The 18,579-nt window shown below is 37.1% G+C and overlaps 2 protein-coding genes across 3 annotated transcripts in view; one reads left to right on the forward strand and one right to left on the reverse strand.

The window, feature by feature from the left end:
- Positions 1-18,579, forward strand: part of RALGPS1 (Ral GEF with PH domain and SH3 binding motif 1) — a 75,065-nt gene that overhangs the window by 17,221 nt on the left and 39,265 nt on the right. The window lies entirely within an intron of this gene.
- Positions 1,929-17,607, reverse strand: ANGPTL2 (angiopoietin like 2). 2 transcript variants are annotated; one of them, XM_063174347.1, is made up of 5 exons: positions 17,326-17,607; positions 7,841-8,676; positions 4,537-4,730; positions 4,024-4,294; positions 1,929-3,507 (listed from the first exon to the last, which is right to left on the reverse strand). In XM_063174347.1, the coding sequence occupies exons 2-5, from the start codon at positions 8,646-8,648 to the stop codon at positions 3,308-3,310; spliced, it is 1,473 nt and encodes a 490-aa protein (XP_063030417.1). In that variant the 5' UTR covers positions 8,649-8,676; positions 17,326-17,607; the 3' UTR covers positions 1,929-3,307. The 2 variants fall into 2 exon arrangements, with proteins under 2 accessions (XP_063030417.1, XP_063030415.1); XM_063174345.1 differs by having other exon boundaries at positions 7,841-8,697.

The raw sequence follows: 18,579 nt of genomic DNA on the forward strand, positions 1-18,579 counted from the left end.
CTCTTCTTGTAAAGTAAGGCTTTCCCTGCATTCTGAGAGGTGCAGTTGGACATTTTGTGTAACCAGATGAATACAGGAGACAACTACTGTTACGTTTCCAACCTCAGGCTATAATATGAGAGACTAGAATTTACTGTGTTTAAAAGTACCTGTTAAACATCCAACAGTTGTTTTGTTTTCAGACAGGTCTTTCAATTTTTAAAAGGGAGAGAGAAAGAAAGAAAAAAACAAATCATGAGATTGGCAAGGCTATGATGTGAACTGTTGGAAGTGTTTAGCCACAGTGTGATTTATGAAAAAATAGCACTCACATTGTTTTGAAAATTCATGGCTGTAATTGCTTGTTATAGTGTTTTCTTGTCTTCACTGCTGGTGATCTTTTAGATTGCCTCTGTATGTCACAGAACAAACAAAGTTGGGCATGATCTTATAATCTATAGATTTGTTGCACTGTTTGCTTCTTTTCCACTTGGAATGTAACAGTGGGGGTAATTATGATAACTTTGAATGACAATTGAACAGTTTCAGGAAAGAATTTTTTGGAAATGTGTATACAAAAGAATAACTAGTTGTCTTCTCAGGTTACATCAATCTTGTGACAGCCTTTTGTCTAAATGCTATAGGTGGAGCCCCATTGTTTCATTCCTGATACATAGATAATGTATTAGTTTGACAGCATCTTCTTTACACTTCTGAAAAAGGTAGAGATATTTCAAAAATTCAGAAGAGCAATGTCAGTTTCCTATGGCACAGCTTGAAATGGAGATTTACAGGAGAATTGCAGTTGCTAGTGATCTTCTCTATAGGGCTGCAATTCTCTCTTGCATAAAGTCACCTAATGTGCTTTTGCTAATGATAGGAATGGTATCATTTTCTAATGAAGTGTATGGTATGGAATTTTTAGACTGCAGGGTTGCCGAAGATGTACATTTGGGGAGCAATGAAGTAATGTAATTGAAAGCTTTGGAAATAATTAGGGAAATGGGATAAACTAAGGCCTTTCACAGTTTGTAGTAATGTCATCTACTACAGTAGGTGGACCTAGTGCACCTATTGTGTGTGTTTTTTGTTTTTTTTTAAATAAGCATAGTGAAATCTGTGGTTCTGCCAATGTACTTGCCAATAACTTCACAGTATAAGTTCCAAATCCCTAATGTTTAATTACTTTTGATGTGCCAGGCTCTGTGTTTAAAATGATTTTATGCAAATATACTAATTTTATGTAAAAAATTTCTAAGTTCTTTTCTCACATATGGTATCTCTAGGTAATCATGGACTGACTTCTTTGCATTATCTTTTTTAATTACATGGATGAGTATCTAGGTAAATGACTCACCTTTTAGGTAAAAGGTTAAGAAATATTATTATTTTAACAAAAGACTGTCAACTTGAATGCGGGTTTAAAGCCTATTTTGAGTGTATACTATGAAGATGCATTTGCAGCCATATCTCCAGCTACAGAAGAGCAACTGTAATAGCTTTTCTAGTGGATGCCTCATCTTGAGATCTGCACAGTGGTTACCTGAACTTCTCTGTGTTCTTTCCTCAAGCCAAGCATGAAGTAGCCTTAATGCTAGTAATTGTAAGAGTACTGCAGCCAGGCTTTATAAAGGGCCAGTAGGTGCATTTAATATTTCTAATCTAAAATACAAATCTTTTCCAGAATTGAGTAGATAACCCCATGGAAGATAAAGCTTGAATACTTTTTGGAAAATGTGAATATTTCATATAACCCTCAAAAAGTTGCTCCTCCTTGGGCTGTGTGGAAATTCTGTATTTTTTTCAGGTGAAAATTGTTTTGCCTTTTTATGTTACAATATTTCAACATTTCACACACATCAACAGTGGTTGCATATCAGAGTTTGTTTGAATCAGAGGCAGACTATTGTGTAGTAATCTGAACTACAACAAGATGAAATCTCAACATGTCAAAATAACATTTGGTACTTTATTAAGGGTTACAATATTACAGGGGTAATCTAATATATTAAAAACCCTACTTTGAGTTATATACAGCACATGCTACATCACACATCATACTGTGGTAAAGATGTGATGAGGTAATAAGGGAAAAGTATGCAAACACACACAAACACTCAGTGTCATACAGGTTGACCAAAAATATGTTGAACTTCTAGAGGCTTTCACTCTGCCTCTTTTATGCATTCTTTAACTTGTATTTTTTGTAGTAGTTTGTTTGTTTGTAATGGGTGTGTTGACAATGTGTTACAGAAACCTATCTCAGAAGAATATTAGAATTACTCCAGTCTGTATTTCATAAGTATGACTGACCTCTAAATATGAGTAAATCTGTTTAATAATTTGACAGTAATAATTGTGAAATATGTTTAAAATAACTTTTTTTGCTATGAATAAGTTCTCTATATAATTTTTTATCTAAAGGCTAAGGTTATTAAATAGCTTATAAATTGGTATCCATCATTTGCCTGCAAAGTTGGATAGACCCTTTAATTTATATCCAGCCATTTCTGAATATAGAGGCTACACAGCAGGTAATCACTGAAGTCGGGTACAAAATACCATAACAGTTGTGTAGTATAACTTGTTGGCTATAGAGCACAGAATACCTATTATAAATCTGGATTAATTTCCATATGCAAGTAGCTACTTCATTTTGGTAAGAAAAAATTAATGTTTTTAATCTAAAATATTTGAATTAATGGTGAACTTTTATAAGAGCAGATTATTTAAATGCACATAGGGAAGGGAAAAGGCCAGATTTATCAGGACAATAATGGTTTGAGTATCTGCTCTCAAAACAGAATTATATAGTTCTAACTTTATTCATGGTAGTTAACAAAGATTACATAATCATTACACTAATGTACATATACCAGCTACCTAGTTCAAAGGATATGATTCCTGTGTCAAATGATTGCTTATAATAACAATAATAATAATAAAACTCTTACTGTACAGTTTGTAGTATTTCCTGTATTTGAGAATATTTATACATAACATACAAAAATACTTAAATGCGGTGGCAATATTTTTATCATCCAAACTTAATTTACAGGGAATAAAAACCAGGAAGTTTATCTACAGTTTTCATCTAAACTGCAAGTTCCAATAGGACCAAGAGGTGTTCTGAATGTTATTACAGTTCCTTTTCTTCAGCTCTTTTTCTGGGGATGATTCTTGAAAATATAATATACAAGCCCTCATACCTTATCAATAAATGTACAGTATCTTACATTCCTCATTTCTGAAAAGATAATTTCAGGTAATAAAATCATAGCTTTATGTGATTTTTAGAACAACAAAGCAAACCAAGAGAAGAGTTATTTCAGTGAAATGTGTTAGGGTTAGGTCTTATCATCATAACAACTTTCTTTAGTGAATATGATCCTCCCCGGAATTCAGCCCAGTAAACACCATCCTGATATCGACTGCGGTAGTGTCCTCCACGATACCAGACTCCATTGAGATTTGAGTGAGCACATGCATTGTACCACCATCCTCCCTTCTGGTAATGAGCACAGTTACCTGCAAAAGAAAGCTCCAGTTCAGGCTGAGAAGTAAATGAAAACTCTTAAAGCAAGCAAGCAAAGTACCAGACTTCACTGTCTGGATGGTTGGCTGGTTGATCTGGGCTTTTTTTAGTATGTTTAACATGTAGGTATCCTGTGGTACAAAGTGAACTTGGGCTTCTTCATGAACCAGCTAAGTAGTTAGGTTCTACAGATAGAACCTTTTTTGTTACTTTCTCTTGCCTGAAAAATCAGCGGGTGTTACTGAGTCAAGTAACCATTCATAGTGTATTTTACAGACCATTGTCTAGTGTAAAAACTTTTAATTTTGCTGTTAGTATATACAAGGGTTGACACATCAGTTTGTATTTCATAAGGTACTAATTGACAAATCCCTTTGTAAGTGCAATTTTTTTTTTTTCTGTATGTATGACCATAAGTATTTTTCCTTTTTCAAAAGAGATAAAAGGGGGTGGCAGGGGACAGGGATGTAAACGCAAAGATGGCAAGGCAGCTGAGAGGGACCTCCTACCTGTATATACGTCGTGGTCCCGGTCTAGCGTGGTGAACTGTTTGCCGTTGTGCCAAGTGAAAGAATCTCCCGCATTGCCGTTGTAGCGTCCCAGTCTCAGCTTGTAGTACTCACTCTCTGGCTCCAGTCTGAAGCTGGCATATTCAGCAAATACTTTTCGACCTGACCAGTCTTCCATTGTTATGAGCAGTTTGTAGTTGCCTTGATTTGTTAACCAATAAATGTTTTCTAATCCAAGCCAATATTCTCCATCTATATTACCAAATCCTTGCTGTAAAGGAAGCAAGAGAAGCAGGTTAATATCCTGCATCTGTGTTAGTGGTAAATCTGAGTGTATTCTTAAGTAGAAAACTGCACTAACTTATTTTATAGAGACTTCCTCTTCTGGAAGGGTAAACACACAAGCTCTTTTTCAAGTAGGCTCTTGGCCAGACTCTAAAACCACCCGTTTAAATTAACTTTATCAGTAAGTTCTAGAGGGTGGAAAATATTAATTGGCTCTCTTGTCCTAACCTTGTATGTTTCCCAGTTCCTGAAAAAGTTGACAGAGCCGTCCAGCCGTCTCTGAATGACAGTCCAGCCACCGGGGTCATGCCGTTGGTCACACCAGACCTGCATAAGCTGGTTTGTGTTTTCTGGTTTTACAAGATAGATGGAGCTTGTGTCATGGCCGTCTTCTAATGCTTGTAGACAGTCTCTCCAGGGCCCTGTGTCAAAACAGAAAGGCTCTGCATCAAGCTGCCACTGAGCATTTCTTTAAAGCAGGGCAGTATTTCAGTTGGTAGCTTTTTGTACTAGTTTGGTTTCACTGAATAGCATATTTGTTTTTCCTCTTATTAAAGGACGAGTATCCACCAAGTGTTTTCAAACCAATCCATTTATTGTAACATTATTTCTGGAACATTTCATAATGAGTTACTGGTAAAGGTAGATTTTGAAAAAGAAATACTTTTAAGGCAGCTGCACCGGTACTTTTACCATCAATTATATATTCAAAGAAACTAAATAGGAATGACTGCATAGATAAGTAAGAATTTACTTTAGACAACAAAACAGTAAGTTTGACCTTGATTCTGTCTTTGAGAAATTCAGCTTTTTTTATCCCCAAAAATGTCACTGGCACAGGCATTAACTGTGGAAGCAGCAACATAAATTCAGGCTGTAGGTCTTACTGCTGCCACCTTAAAAAATTACTAGGTAACATAGAAATTAAGATTTTTTTTTCTTTTTAACATAGGGTGCTTGTGAGAGAAACTTTATATAAATGACAGGATTCGATATACTTTGAATTCACAGAAATTGCAGTTAACATAGTCTTGTTTTCAGTTCAAGAGAGTCTGTAAAGAGCTTATGCTTTTTGAAAGTATCTTATATTCCTGTTTTTTTCAATAAATTTTCTCCAGTGGTATAATAGATTGTGTTAATGATTCTGAGATATTCAGAAATACCACCTGCCTTGATTCCTCAGCAGAAGAGTGAAGTCAACAAGAATCATCAAGATTAGAGATTAGAGCCCCTGGATTGATACTCCCTGCCCACTGAAGGAGTAAGGCTTGTCAGATCGTCTGACTAAAAGCCTTACTGAAGCATACAATACTATCAAGAGGAATTTCTGTTTTAAATTATTTCAGTCCTACTGTTTTTCATATTCATTGTCCAACACTACTAATGGTACTCAACAAATGCGTTAGAAATAAATTAGTTTTATAGAAATAATCTCGGTGTTTTGGAGATTAAAGCACTGAGGTTTTGGTATTTTTAACTATTTTAATCAGTAAGTCAGTGTACAAAGAGGAGTTCCAAGTCTTTGTTCTGTGGCTGCTGTGTTCTTGTTGCCTCAGTCATAATCAGAGACTGTACCTGGAGCTGTGCTTATAAGACCCTTCTCCATTTCTTTTGGGGCTGTTTAGATTTCTGTCAGTTAGATATAGATGCCATGCTCTTGTCACACCCATTGCATGGCTCTTTATGAGAGGTGGGGAAAAAAAAGTTAAACCAGAGCAATTTAAATTATTAGTACTCATTATTTTATCACAATGTGTAGTGGCACTGACTAAAAAGAAAAAGTAAGTAATTATTGAAGAACTTCTAAATAGTCAAACAGCTTTGACCTTGTCTTTGTAAAAAAATATATAGCAGTACGCAATGTAGTATTTACACTTTCTTTTATGGCACACAGCAGCAGTGCTCTACTCCACGTGAATCTTTTTTCTGAAAGTGATTTAAGATGAACTATTAGAAGTACATCAAAGTAGAATTTGCTACTACTTTTTAGTGACAAGTACTTTTTTGTCAGGTAGTAACCTTTTCAAAATTTTAGCTAGGGTATTTTCCCATGAAAAAGTGAGAGCACCCTGACTTTCAAGGGAGGTAGTTTTGATAAAATTGTCTTTAGGGAGTTGTAGAATCACAGAAAGGCTTGGGCTGGAAGGGATCTTAAAGTTTGTTTCATTCCACCTCCTTTCCACAGGCATGGACATCTTCCACTAGACCAGGCTGCTCCAAGCCCCATCCAGCCTGGTCTTTGACACTTTCAGGAATGAGGCATCTACCAAAAAAAACCAACAAAAAAACCACAACCAGAAAACAGTGTGAACAAAGTTAATAGTGAAGCTGCTGAGACTAGTAAGACTGTAATAAGACTGTAATAAGTGTGTGATAGAGAGAATAGTGGTCTACTACTTTTTGAGAAAGGGAGACTTTCAACAGATTAATAGAAGATATTTACTATTTTTCTTGTATTTCACTCCTGTTTTCATTGCACTTGTTGGCTGTGATCAGGTGCAGGCTTTGCTGCACTATCTTTGGCAATTCTGTGAAAATACTGCTTTGTAGCAAAATGATGTAGAGACTTATAGACTCAAGAGACTCAGTGCTTACTTGCTCAAGTTTCTTTCATTGTGAATATTTCCATGGAGAAACAATACAGGGGTTGTTTGGTTTTGAACATGTGGCAGTTGCATTATTGGGTAGTCCTAAAAGTTTGTTGATGTCCATTGGAATATTTTGCAAATAGCCATGAAATATATTGAGTGCAGTTCCCCTGCATTACTCTATTTCAGTTAGCTCTGAGTTCAGAAATGTCTATGACTCTTATCTTTTTTCTGAAGAAGGTACGTGTTGTCCACACAGGGAAGAGCACTGAACACATACCTGAACGGGTGTGTGTTTGGATTTTTTGTTTCAAATGGCGGACCATAGGTGAAAGTGAGTTCTTTGCCAGTTATTTTGTTATCACGTAGATCAGTTGATCTCTAATGTGATTGCACATCATCAAATCATGCTTGTGGCAGAACTCCTAAGACTCTTAATAAGGGCTGTATAATATCCTGTTATTATTCTACCACTTACTTCCTTTTGCTTCTGTCTACAGCACAAGTGTTCCATATAAAGTAAGGAGATACTTACTCCTTTTTTAATTACACAAGCACATTATCAGATGCTATATCAAAAAACTTGTAATAATTTCTTATGTTTACACAGTGTCAAACTCCTTCAGATGTCATGAATTGTAGCAGCTCAGTCTTGAGCAAAGTAAATAAGATTTAGATTACTTGAACTGTAAGATTTTTCTGAAAATCCTTTATCTTATACATGTAATATAAATGATGGGTTTGTCTTAGCAAAGTAACATGAGAAAAATATGTGGGGCTTAGAGTGTCTTCAACATTCATAGGTTTTTTTTTGCTTTCTTTCTGTGTTTCTACTACAGCATGTATGTAAAATTCACTAACTAAATAAATACTGACTACAATAAAAATGTTGCACACTGCATATTAGCATAAAATAATGTAAATGTATCAATAATATTACTTACCAGATGGTTTATCAGTTGAAGTTGGAATACTAGTAACTGCAGGCATGGTTGGTAAGGTAGGTGGCAGAACCTTTAAGTTCTGATCACTTTGAATCTCATTAGTAGATATCTGGTTATTAATGCGATTGTAAGTAGGAGGCTGGTACACTTTAATTGGTGGTTGTGGAGTTTGTGGCAGTGGCTTTATGGAGGGCATTCTTTGACAATGTTCTTCCAGCTGGGCAATTATTATTGTCTGATTGTTGGCGATTGACATCAAATGTTGATACTTGTGCTCTAAGTCTTTGTATTTGTTTGCAAGCTGCAACATGTCTGCAGTTTGGTTCAAAATCTTATTTTCAAGTTGAGAAAGTTCTAAGGCATTGTCACGTTTTCGGATAATTTCATGTAATAGCTGCATGTAGAGTTGTGTGACACGAGAATTCATATTTCTGCTCTCTTTTCTTAACAGTTTAACTTCATTAACAATTCCACCATCCACCTCTACCAGTTGCTGAAGAGTTTCTATTTGTCTCTTTTGTTTAAGAAGTTCATTGTTAAGTAACTGTAGTTCTTGTTTATTTACCCTGTTTTCAAGCAGAACTTCAGGCTCCTTAGAATTAACACAAATGGCACCTGTCACTCTCTGCTGAGGTACAATAAAGGTGTAAGTGCATTTGTCCTGTGTGTCACTGGAACGCTTATATCTATTCATATAAATGAATTCTTGAGCTTTTTCCTTGTCATTGCCTTCAAATTCCTGTGTTTCATTTGTAGTAACTCCCACAACAGTTACTAGTATTAAACAGATGAATCTTGTTGTCATCATGATCCTCTAGTTCCGGTCAAATATTCTTCTGCAAAGAATTTAGTAAAATCTGTTTTAAAATAAATTTAACAGTAATGAGTAGGAAATAAGTGTGAATTTACAAATTATCATCTCTTCTAAAACTTACAAAATAGTACATAGTAACTGTTTGTACAAATGAGGTCCAGCATCAACTTGTGTTGATTAAAGGGGACATCATGAGGAGTAGTTGTATCTTTCTGTGGTCAGAACTGTAGTTACTAGTTGCTAGTTCATCTAAAGCCTGCCAAGAACCATAAGAAAGTAAGCAATAAATACAAGGATTTTAAGATTTCTTACTTCCAGGCAAATACCACAAAAGTTTCCAGGATTGGCGTTTTCATTTAAATATTAATTACACTTTCCATTTTTTACAGTTATAAATACAACCTTTAAATGTAAACATAATGTAAGTTAATATATGTATTAACGCTGGTAAAAAATTCTAAAAATATCAAACTGTTAATTTGCAGTATTTTAGAACTGTATATACATTGCAAGACATACAGCTTAGGTGACATGTAACAATTTTACTTTATTCAGCAGTATTGAATCTCCATTGCTTTAAAAAAAAGGAAAAACTTATTTTACATTGGTCCTTAATAACTGTAAGTTAAAAACTCTACTACTCAGATATAATAGGCAGTAAAATCTGTTATTTTTCTAGACTAGTAGAATTTATAACTGAAACATTTACTGTGACTCTCACTGGAGACGGTCTCTAAACTCAGCCTAGTCATCTCACTTCAGAGGCCCTTCTTGAAAGGAGAAAAGTAGCTGCATATGTGCATGGTGGACAGTGGCAATGCATGGTGATTTAAATCAGCTGGAAGTGTCTACTGGCATACTGCAACAGTTGCCCTTCGGTGAAATTGCTTTAACTTAATTCTCCATGCAGATTCATATTCAAGGTGGACAGCTGAGGCCCTCACAATCTGTCAAAAAATAAATCAATACCAGAACTTTGTGGGCAGCAGTAGACTTGGAAATATGGGCTTAGCATTGTCACTGCTGCCAGAAATACCCTGTCACAAACCACTCTCTTATCAGCTACTTGATCAGCACTTTGATGTCATGTACTTCTAAAACCTTTTCATTGTTGATTTTTAATGCTCATGTGTATATGCAACCTAGTTTTCTTAAATAAAACGAATGAAAAATGCAGTGTTGGAGTTTTTTCAGTGCATAAAGTCAGATACTTTTAAACCAAGGTGTAGTGTTGCTGTAGCGTTATTTCTTTGCTTCTAAAATATTTCTCATGGAATAATCATTGAATATTTAAGTATCTATCACCTTACTGTTTGCTCATCTCTGGTACATTAGTTTTTTTAAATTGCATGAAATGGTGATAGTAACAGCTGTGAGCAACTGGAGTGAGTCCAGCTGAGTACACCCAGCATGGCTAGCTGGAGGCTGGCAGACATGATGAATGAATAGCAGCAGAAAGAGAGAGGTTTGTGTAGCCTCCAGGTGAGAAGGTAAAGAAAGACACATGTTCAGCTACTTAAACGGTGTTTGTAAAGAAGATAAATTCCTTTTGGAAGTGCAGTGAAAGGATATGGCGGATACAAATTACCTCAGGAAAAAAATGGGTTTTATTTGAACTTCACTGTGAGGGTGACTGAGGACTGAAGCAGTCACCCAAATAGGTGGTAGAATCTACATTCCTAAAAATATATGAAGTTTTGATTTAGGTAAGGCTATGAGCAGGCTGATCAAATGCTGAAACTGGACTTGCTCTGTAAGACGAAGATAAGGTCCCATCCAATCTAAACTGTTTTATGACTCTAGGCAGCTGCAGAGTTTTAAGAGGTTTTTTTTGGTTTTTTTTTTTTAATGTCAAGCTAGTGCTGGATATACATCCTTTATTATTCTTACTGAGAAAAGATATGGTTGTCATTTGTATTTTTCTGTTATTATGAAATAAATAAACAATAGATGTTTCTGCAAAAGATTCAAAGTGACTAGAACTTAATCCTTCTTAAAATTTTTTGCTATATACTTTTGCCTCAGTTTCTTATTTGGAATAAACTAATTTTAATTTTGCAAGTAGAAAGGAGTTGTGCTGTACAGGACTTTTCAAAAATCTTGAAAACATGTCAGATAAAAATCTGGAGTTTGACATGGTTTCTGCAAGTAAAGCAATGCTATTTGGAGTCTTGGAAAATAGGGAACATAAATTCACCCCAGACAACTTTAACTTGCATAATCAGCATTTGCACAGCAGGTCATACTTGGAAAACCTGAAAACCTGGAAGTTTTCCAGGCCTCCTGTTCCTGCACAGATGACTGGTTTCGCAAATGTTTCTTGCATATAGGTGTAAAATAGTTTTATTTTGCTGTTGGAGTTCTAATATCCTTCCCCCCCCCCACCTTATTATGTACTTATTGTGACTACTGAAAAGAAGCTCTTTTTTCCTCAGAGTTCACTTCTGTCTCTTACAGCATCTCATATGAGCATCTCTCTGCTTTGAGTATGGCTTTGGGGTGCCCATACTTTTCTGAGCTGAAGAAAGAGCAACATGTAACAGATTTTTCTCCTGATTTTTTAAAGAACTTGTGTAAGAAAGTAATGGGCCAGAGTTCATCAGCCTCATTATAACGTAGCATCTCAACGATCATCTAGTCCCACTGCCTGACCATGTGCGTGACCCCTCTCTAGGAAGCCTATTCTAGGGTTTGAGCAGTGGTTGCAGATGGCAGGCCACTAGTGAATGACATCAGCATAATTAGACTGTCCTGAAATGTTTCTCTGTCATGATCTTTCCTGCATGTCACCTTTTCTAAGATGTTCTTCTTATAAGAAAAATCAGTGGAAGGAAAGTGACATTGGATAGAGAATGCCCCAGTACAAACAGAAACAAGAATCATACTGTTATCTGCTGTCCTCCTTCCTGCAGTCTGTATATGATAACTTTGTAAGTCTCTCACTGTTTGTACTTGTTTGGTTAAAAAAAACGTGTTTAGTATCAGGCCTATTTGTTGCATATTGGGAACGACTACATGAATAAATGGCATTCCTTCCTTTCTGCAGTTGGATTAAAATGAAGTTCACAACATGGTCAATAGAGCAACTCTCAATGATTAATCTTTCATGGACAAAAAAGCTTTCTGGAATAGAGAAAGTAGGGAGGGAAGCCAGAGAAACCATTTTAAGGAAGGATTTAAGGCTTTTTTTAATACCTTCCTCTTTGAGTAGCAGAACATCAGATTCTTAGGACATTACAATTCCTTCCCAGGTAAGAGGAAGGTCATATCTGACGTCTAGGACATTAACTTCCAGTTTTCTCCTGTGCCCTGTAATTACACTCCTTGTACTTGACTGCTGACACTCCTTGTACTTGACTGCTGCCATTGCTTGCTGATCACGCAGCTCTTCCTGTTTCTCTGGCTCCTTTCCCCTTGCCCTCTGCCAGTAGCTCTTCTGCAGGCGGGACTGAGTGGAAACTATATCACTAGGGCCATATTTGTTCCCAGTGCAAAATTCCACTTGGGCAGCTGTAGACTTTTCAATCTAAAAGCACGCTTGCAGGTTTGAGGGAAATTTTCATTATTACTGGAGATACAGCATTGTTTGTCTCTTATCCTCAGGCATACTGACCAAACTTTAACACACAAGCATACAGGTGAATGAAGCACATTTAAAAAGTAATTATTTTGGTTAAACATCAAGTTGAAGTAATTTCATTATTTTATTTCTAGATTCTGTTCAAGATGCATACTCATAAAAGCATTTTTCATAGCAACTGAGTTGGGGCAAACTTGCCCTAGTGCAGATGTACCTCAGTTTTTTGTATATCTACCCTACTTGGCAGTATATTTCACTTTTTATTGAGGCAAAATACTTTTTTTTTTCTCCTGTTTGTCTTTTACCAGTATAACTGCATTTGTATGAAAATGTTTGGCAGCATTGTTGTGTGGCATATAATTGTAGCAGCTTTATACTCCTAGCCAGCACAAGTGCTTTAGTTAAAATTTTGGCTTGTATACCAGCTGTTTGCCTATATATGTATATAATTGGAAGTAGGTGGTTTGCTTATTCATTGTTTATCCAAGTAAGGATATTTCCATGATCTGGTGACAAAAAAGGAAATAAATTTTCTGAAAGGGATATTGGATGTTTCAGCACTTGATTGCTTTTTCTGTCCTTTAGAGAGAAAATGATAATAAAATCTTATTTTGGCTTTGCTTTGAAACATTTTTCTGTCCTGTATTCTATCTTGTTTATATGCAGCTTTTCATTAGCCAAAATGTGTTGCCTTTTAATTTTTACAAATATCTTGAAATTTATGTACTTCAACAGGATTTCAGTATTTTACAATATTAAATTGTAGAAATGTTCATAACGTATTGTTTAATTGCTATTGTGATCCTAAAATTTTAAAGGTAAAAATATTTCTACATGAAAAAATTACCATTTTGTAAATATTAATTTCTATTTTTAATTAGCTTGCCTTAAGAGGGAGCAGTAAAGGTATCAATGTCAGCACAATGGTCTTTTTGGGTTTCAGCTACTTACAATGTGCATAATATTGGATAATCCAACCTGCATACCTTTTTTCATTATTTGTTGGTTTTGATGCCATGCCTAGGAGGATCTCATTCTTACTAAAGAGATAGGCTGTCTCAGGTTTTATGAAATATTTTGCCTGTGGGATTCTCTGTACAAGTGAAGATCTGTCTCCATGAGATGAAAAATATTACTTAAAATAATCATAGAATCATTAAGCTTATCTGAAAATGCTGCCAGTAGCTTTTCAATGCTATGGCTGGTTTTTGTTGAATGAAATTTGTTCATAAAAGAGACACTTGCCATATTACTCTGGAAAGAAATGTGTATATGAAAGCCTGAGTGTATAGTGTCAACATTCTCATCTCGATCTCAAGTGGTTTTGCAATGTTGAGTCTTTCAGCCATTAAGAGATTGGCATTTTGTGTCTAGGAGTTTATACTATGTCCTTTTTATATCTTAGCTTTTCAGTGTCCTGCAAAAAGTAAGAGCAGGAAGACTACTGGATGGTGGCTGAGCACTGTACTTTATTATGTGTTGCTTAACATTACAAGTCAGTTTAAGGAGGAAAGGTTTTGATTCTTAAGACATTACCTGTACTATAGCATTTTGGAAAAGTACAAAAGCAAAATAATGATCTGTGTGAATCATGCGTGGAACACCTTAACTAAGACCAATATGAAAAATAATTACCTGGATGTCATACCAGAATAGAAGTTTTGTATCTTAAATTGCATCATTATGGCTTATTTCTACAGATAAGGAACATAACAGATCCCAGTAGGTAAAGGTAACAGAATTGCTTCTTGCTGCTGCTCTTGTATTTCTATGTATAGTAAACTGCAACAAAGCCAGAGAAACATAGATGTGACATTGTGATGCACTGATCCATGGACAGGCAGCTTTCAAACATGTGATCCATGGCACTCTCGCTACCCTTGGACACTGCTTTACAGAGAAGGCAATTTTCTGCGCTAAAACTCAGATGTTACAACAAGAGCATTTCTGGGGACTTGAGTAGCTATTTGGATTGCAGTATAGTTGAGTTTGCTGCAAAGATAAAAAACACTACCTGTTTCTTTTGTAGAAGTGATAGTGAGAACCTGGTATATGAAGAACACAGCAGCAAACTTTAACAAGTTAGAAAGATTTTTAGTGGCTTGTATGCTGCAGCTGAGGAACTAAGGATGCATTAATAGTTTACTGGGCTATGATAATTACTGTAAACAAGGTGATGCAGTAGCTTTTCTACATTACTTACTCTTACGCGGAATGCTCAGAAACTAAACTAAAGCAGGATTCTCCATTTAAGTCATTGCATCTTAGGGATAACAACTGTTGTTTTTACAATAATCATTGTCACTCAGCCTCCCTAAAAAGGCTCCCAGAGTATTACATACCTTAGAAGTTAATTTCAGGATTGTGGGGTTAATTTCTTTTAATATTTCACTCCATTTTCTGCGTTGGGTTTTATTTTTGTGGTGTGAGTTGGGTTTTTTTTTTTTTAATAGGTGACTTCCATTTAATTAAAGAGTGGATAGGCAAGGTCCGACACTCACCATTTATTTCCATCTCTACAAATTGCTCTGACTGAGGAAGGGCTTACAGTCTAGAGGTTGGATTGTTTAAGAGTTCATGTAGGTCCAGCATGCCAGAACTGAATGCACTGTAATTCGTCTCACACATCAAAGCCTTTCAGAATACCCAGATAGGTGAAAAACACATACATAAAAAGGATAACACACATACACTTTCGCATAACACTCATATTTTCTGAAATGGTTGCTTTGACTATGAAGAAAAAAATGATACCACACATACAAATGAGTTCATTCAGCTATGCTAAACCACTGTTAATCACTGTTTTTTGTGCTGGTCATATTTAATAAACAAGGCCAGGAGTCCTTTTGATGGGCTGTCTTTTCCTCTGTACCTCTGATATGCCATCTTCTGTGCAGAATCCTCAGGCAGTGAGGCATATAAAGGAGGCATGTTCACAAAAGGCATAGTGTTAACTAAGACAGCATTTATTCTCTTGAAGATAAACTGCTGTATTTTATTGTGAATTCATACATAATTTGATAGCTGTGCATTCTAAAGAAGAAACATGAATAGCTAGCAACACATCTTCACTGTTTAATACTTTTGTCTTTGATAATGAAAGGTATTTTTATATTAGTGCAGTTTTACATTTTTATTGCATTATAAAAGCAAATGAAGCAAGGGTGTTGAAAATGTAAAATCCTGCTATGAAAAGATCAGAAGGCTTGGTTTTGCGTTTTTTTAAAACAAATCTTGGGTTTTTGCTTCTACAGAATCCTTTGATAGCCAGTGTTTGTGGACTTACAGTTAGCTGGCATGTTCCAGGCACCAAGCCAGTAATATGATCTGGATTTCACAACACCATTGTGATAAGACAGACAAGCATGAATTTTTTGAATCTGCTTGCTTTCCTACTCCCTGTCCCTTGTCTTGGAGGTCATGCTCTGTTTTTCACTCCTTTACACGTTTTATTCCATGGAATTATGTTAAATTATCCTGTCAATTTTTACCTCTCAAAGGTAATCTTAAAACTTAGTGTGAAATTTGCTCTTTTCTAAGAGGAGGGACGTCCACTGCTGCAGAGTTTCTTTTAGAATAAGCTCACGTCTTAGCTTTTCGATGAAAAGTATTGCTGTGAAAAATCTAGTGATTTTCTTTGTTTGTTTGTTTTTGTTTTGTTAAAGGAAACAGCAATTCACAGTGAAAACACAGCACAGTAATATGTAGACCACATTTTTCCATGTATTGGAAAAAACCTTTAAAGCTGGGCTCTAAGTTTTAAAGTAAATACATAGGAAAGGGCTGACACATAGTAGCATGCAGTGCTAGTTTATGAAAACATGATACAGAACTGAATTGAAAAACTTAACTCCAAACTTAGGGGGGGAATCACTTTTGCAGTTTTGCCACTAGTTCCTTCCAGTGTAAAAAGTGCCACACTGGCATTAACTAATTAATTCCTTTAAGACACTTGAGTTAGAAGACATTCTCTTGTCAGATTTTCTGCCCACTTAAAACTGAAATTTTAGTTCAAGCACCAGTTCAGTTTTCTTAAAAGGTAATACTTTTTCTAATGAGGGGATTGGATGATTAAGCAGCACATCGGAACGAAAGTGTCTTCATGAGGTCTTGGAAAACTTTTGTTTTGAAATACTATCGGTTGCTGCAAGAAACTGCAGAAGTTTATGTATCTATTGTTGCCGTGTAACTTTCTTCAAGTTTTGGCAAAAACTTCAGTTACAAGAAGTACAAATATTCTTGATTACCAAGAATTTTAGTTGTTTGTGGATTGTTCTTTGTGCTTTACTAAAGTTCTGTCATAGATGTGGAATGTAATTACTGAAAGAAAGCACTGCTTTTGTTGTTGCTTCCCTTAACAGTGGCCTCACCTTATTTTCACTTAATCCAGTCACTACCAGAAAGTGCTCACACTGTGTGTGCTCATATGTGTGCATGCACATTGTCCGTAACAGCCTTTAAAGAGATTCATATTTTAATAAATGTGACTCATTTTACCCATGAAAAATAGCAGTTAGACCATGTAATACTTTGATGCCTACATGAATGTACTCATAAATGCTAGTTTCTTTTTAAAATTAAGTTTTTGTGAAATACTTCAAATATTTCCTTTATAGACTGTTTAAGTATCAGAAAGTTTTGTATCTCCCTAATCGGACATGAGTGTAAAAAAGACTGAATGGAGGTTTCAAAATCTTTAAGGCAGATAGTCCTTTGGAAAATAGTATGTCCTAGAAAAATTCTTGGATGGCAAGTTTAAGGAAGTGTGAAGATCAAAGAAAGGCACAAAAATACGATTTAAAAAAAAAAGTCGTACTCTTGAAAATAATACCAAGGCTCTCACTGCCTGACACATAATGTCTCAGCTATATTTACAGCTTTTATTTTAATATGTGACTGATTTTTGTTTAGGGTCGGGGGTATTTTTTTGTTCTTTTGAAGTGAATAAGCAGGCTTGCTGCTTTATCTTAGGGAGCAGTCCTACTCTGATAAGCTTGCATTGGCTCCCTCCGTGCAGCGGGAGCTGTGAGCCGCGCGTACGGAACCCGCCGCACCCGTCCGGCAGCCCCCGGCAGTGCCCGTCCTTACCGCGGCTGCTCGGCTTCCTCGCTGCGCCCCTCGGCCGCTCCCGTCAGCAGCTGCCGCCGCGGCCCGACCGCGGTGACATCGCCTCGGCGACCCGCAGCCCGCGTGCGCCGTGCTGGGACCAGACGGGACGTACTGGGGATTCTTTTCCTCTTCTGCAGTTCTTTTCCTCTTCTGCGTTTTTCTTGCTCAAGACGGTTCTGGGCTGCGTCCCGCGTCCGAAGCGGCACGTTCCCGCGGGGCGCTCGGCGCTCCCGGCCGTCCCTTCAGGCAGCCCGGAGCTGCCTCGTTTGAACCCCTCCTCTTTGTGGCAGGCTTATCCTGGCCGGGAAAGGGGAAGAGAAGGCAAAGCAGCGGCGAGCTGCCGGGCGCTGGTTGGACGGGCCAGCTGCCTCCGCCCCCGGGCAGTGGGGCTGCCGGGAGGAGCTTCGTGCCTCGGCCACCCCGGCTGAGCCCTCCCCGCCCGGGCTGCGGGACCGGCCTCGGGGGAAGCCGAGTTTCAGCCGCGAAACACGGCACATGCCGGGGTTAAGGGGAAACTGGGGAGACCGCGAGCAACGCCCGTCCGCTTTGTTAGATCAAGGGCAGTGAGGGTGGGTAATTGCACGGGACTCAGCCCCAAAATGTCGGGGGCCGGGGGGGCACTTCCTGCCTTCGGATCTCGTCACGGCGTGCTCAGGGATGTGGGGATGGATGCTCATCCCAGGCGCTCGGCAGGCGCCAGCGGAGCCAGCAGACAAGCTCTGTGTACCGCTGAGGGGCTCCTTTCTTAGTACTTCCTAGGTCATCTTTGTCAGGCAACAGCTCCAAAGAAATAGGGGACAATAAATTTGTCCAAATTCAAGCAAGCTCTTTTAAAACATTCTAATGCAGATTGTGAATTCATTATTTGGCTGAACCTCCGTGCATTTTGAATGCTTCTTCATACTTGTCCTGGTAATCTAAAGCCTGTTTCTCATTTGAGTGATGGGAATTCCTGCAATTTTCCTAAAACCTCTAAAAATTTGCTATTATAAAACTCTGCGTGTAGAACGTTTTTGGTTATTAGCTATTAGCTGTGGGTTTAAAAAAAGGTTTGTCAAATGAATGAATGAATTTAAAATCTGCCTTTATAACTTGTTGGGGATCCTACAAAGAAATTAGCAAATTAAAAGTGAAACTTTACAACATAAAAATGGCTTTTTTTATTACAGTTTAGGAAACCAAATGGTTGTTTCAGTCACTGTATATCATTGGCATCATAAGAAAGCTGTATTG

The sequence above is a fragment of the Melospiza melodia genome, chromosome 22 (assembly GCF_035770615.1).
Source record: "Melospiza melodia melodia isolate bMelMel2 chromosome 22, bMelMel2.pri, whole genome shotgun sequence".
In the NCBI taxonomy this organism is placed as follows: domain Eukaryota; kingdom Metazoa; phylum Chordata; class Aves; order Passeriformes; family Passerellidae; genus Melospiza; species Melospiza melodia.

What these genes read in the sequence shown, in the direction of transcription:
- ANGPTL2 (XM_063174347.1), bottom strand. Translation starts at nt 8,648, where the DNA reads ATGATGACAACAAGATTCATCTGTTTAATACTAGTAACTGTTGTGGGA. An exon ending in GGAACTGGGAAACATACAAG is followed by an intron (nt 4,295 to 4,536) that starts GTTAGGACAAGA and finishes CTTCCTTTACAG; the next exon opens with CAAGGATTTGGTAATATAGA. An exon ending in GGACCACGACGTATATACAG is followed by an intron (nt 3,508 to 4,023) that starts GTAGGAGGTCCC and finishes TTTCTTTTGCAG; the next exon opens with GTAACTGTGCTCATTACCAG.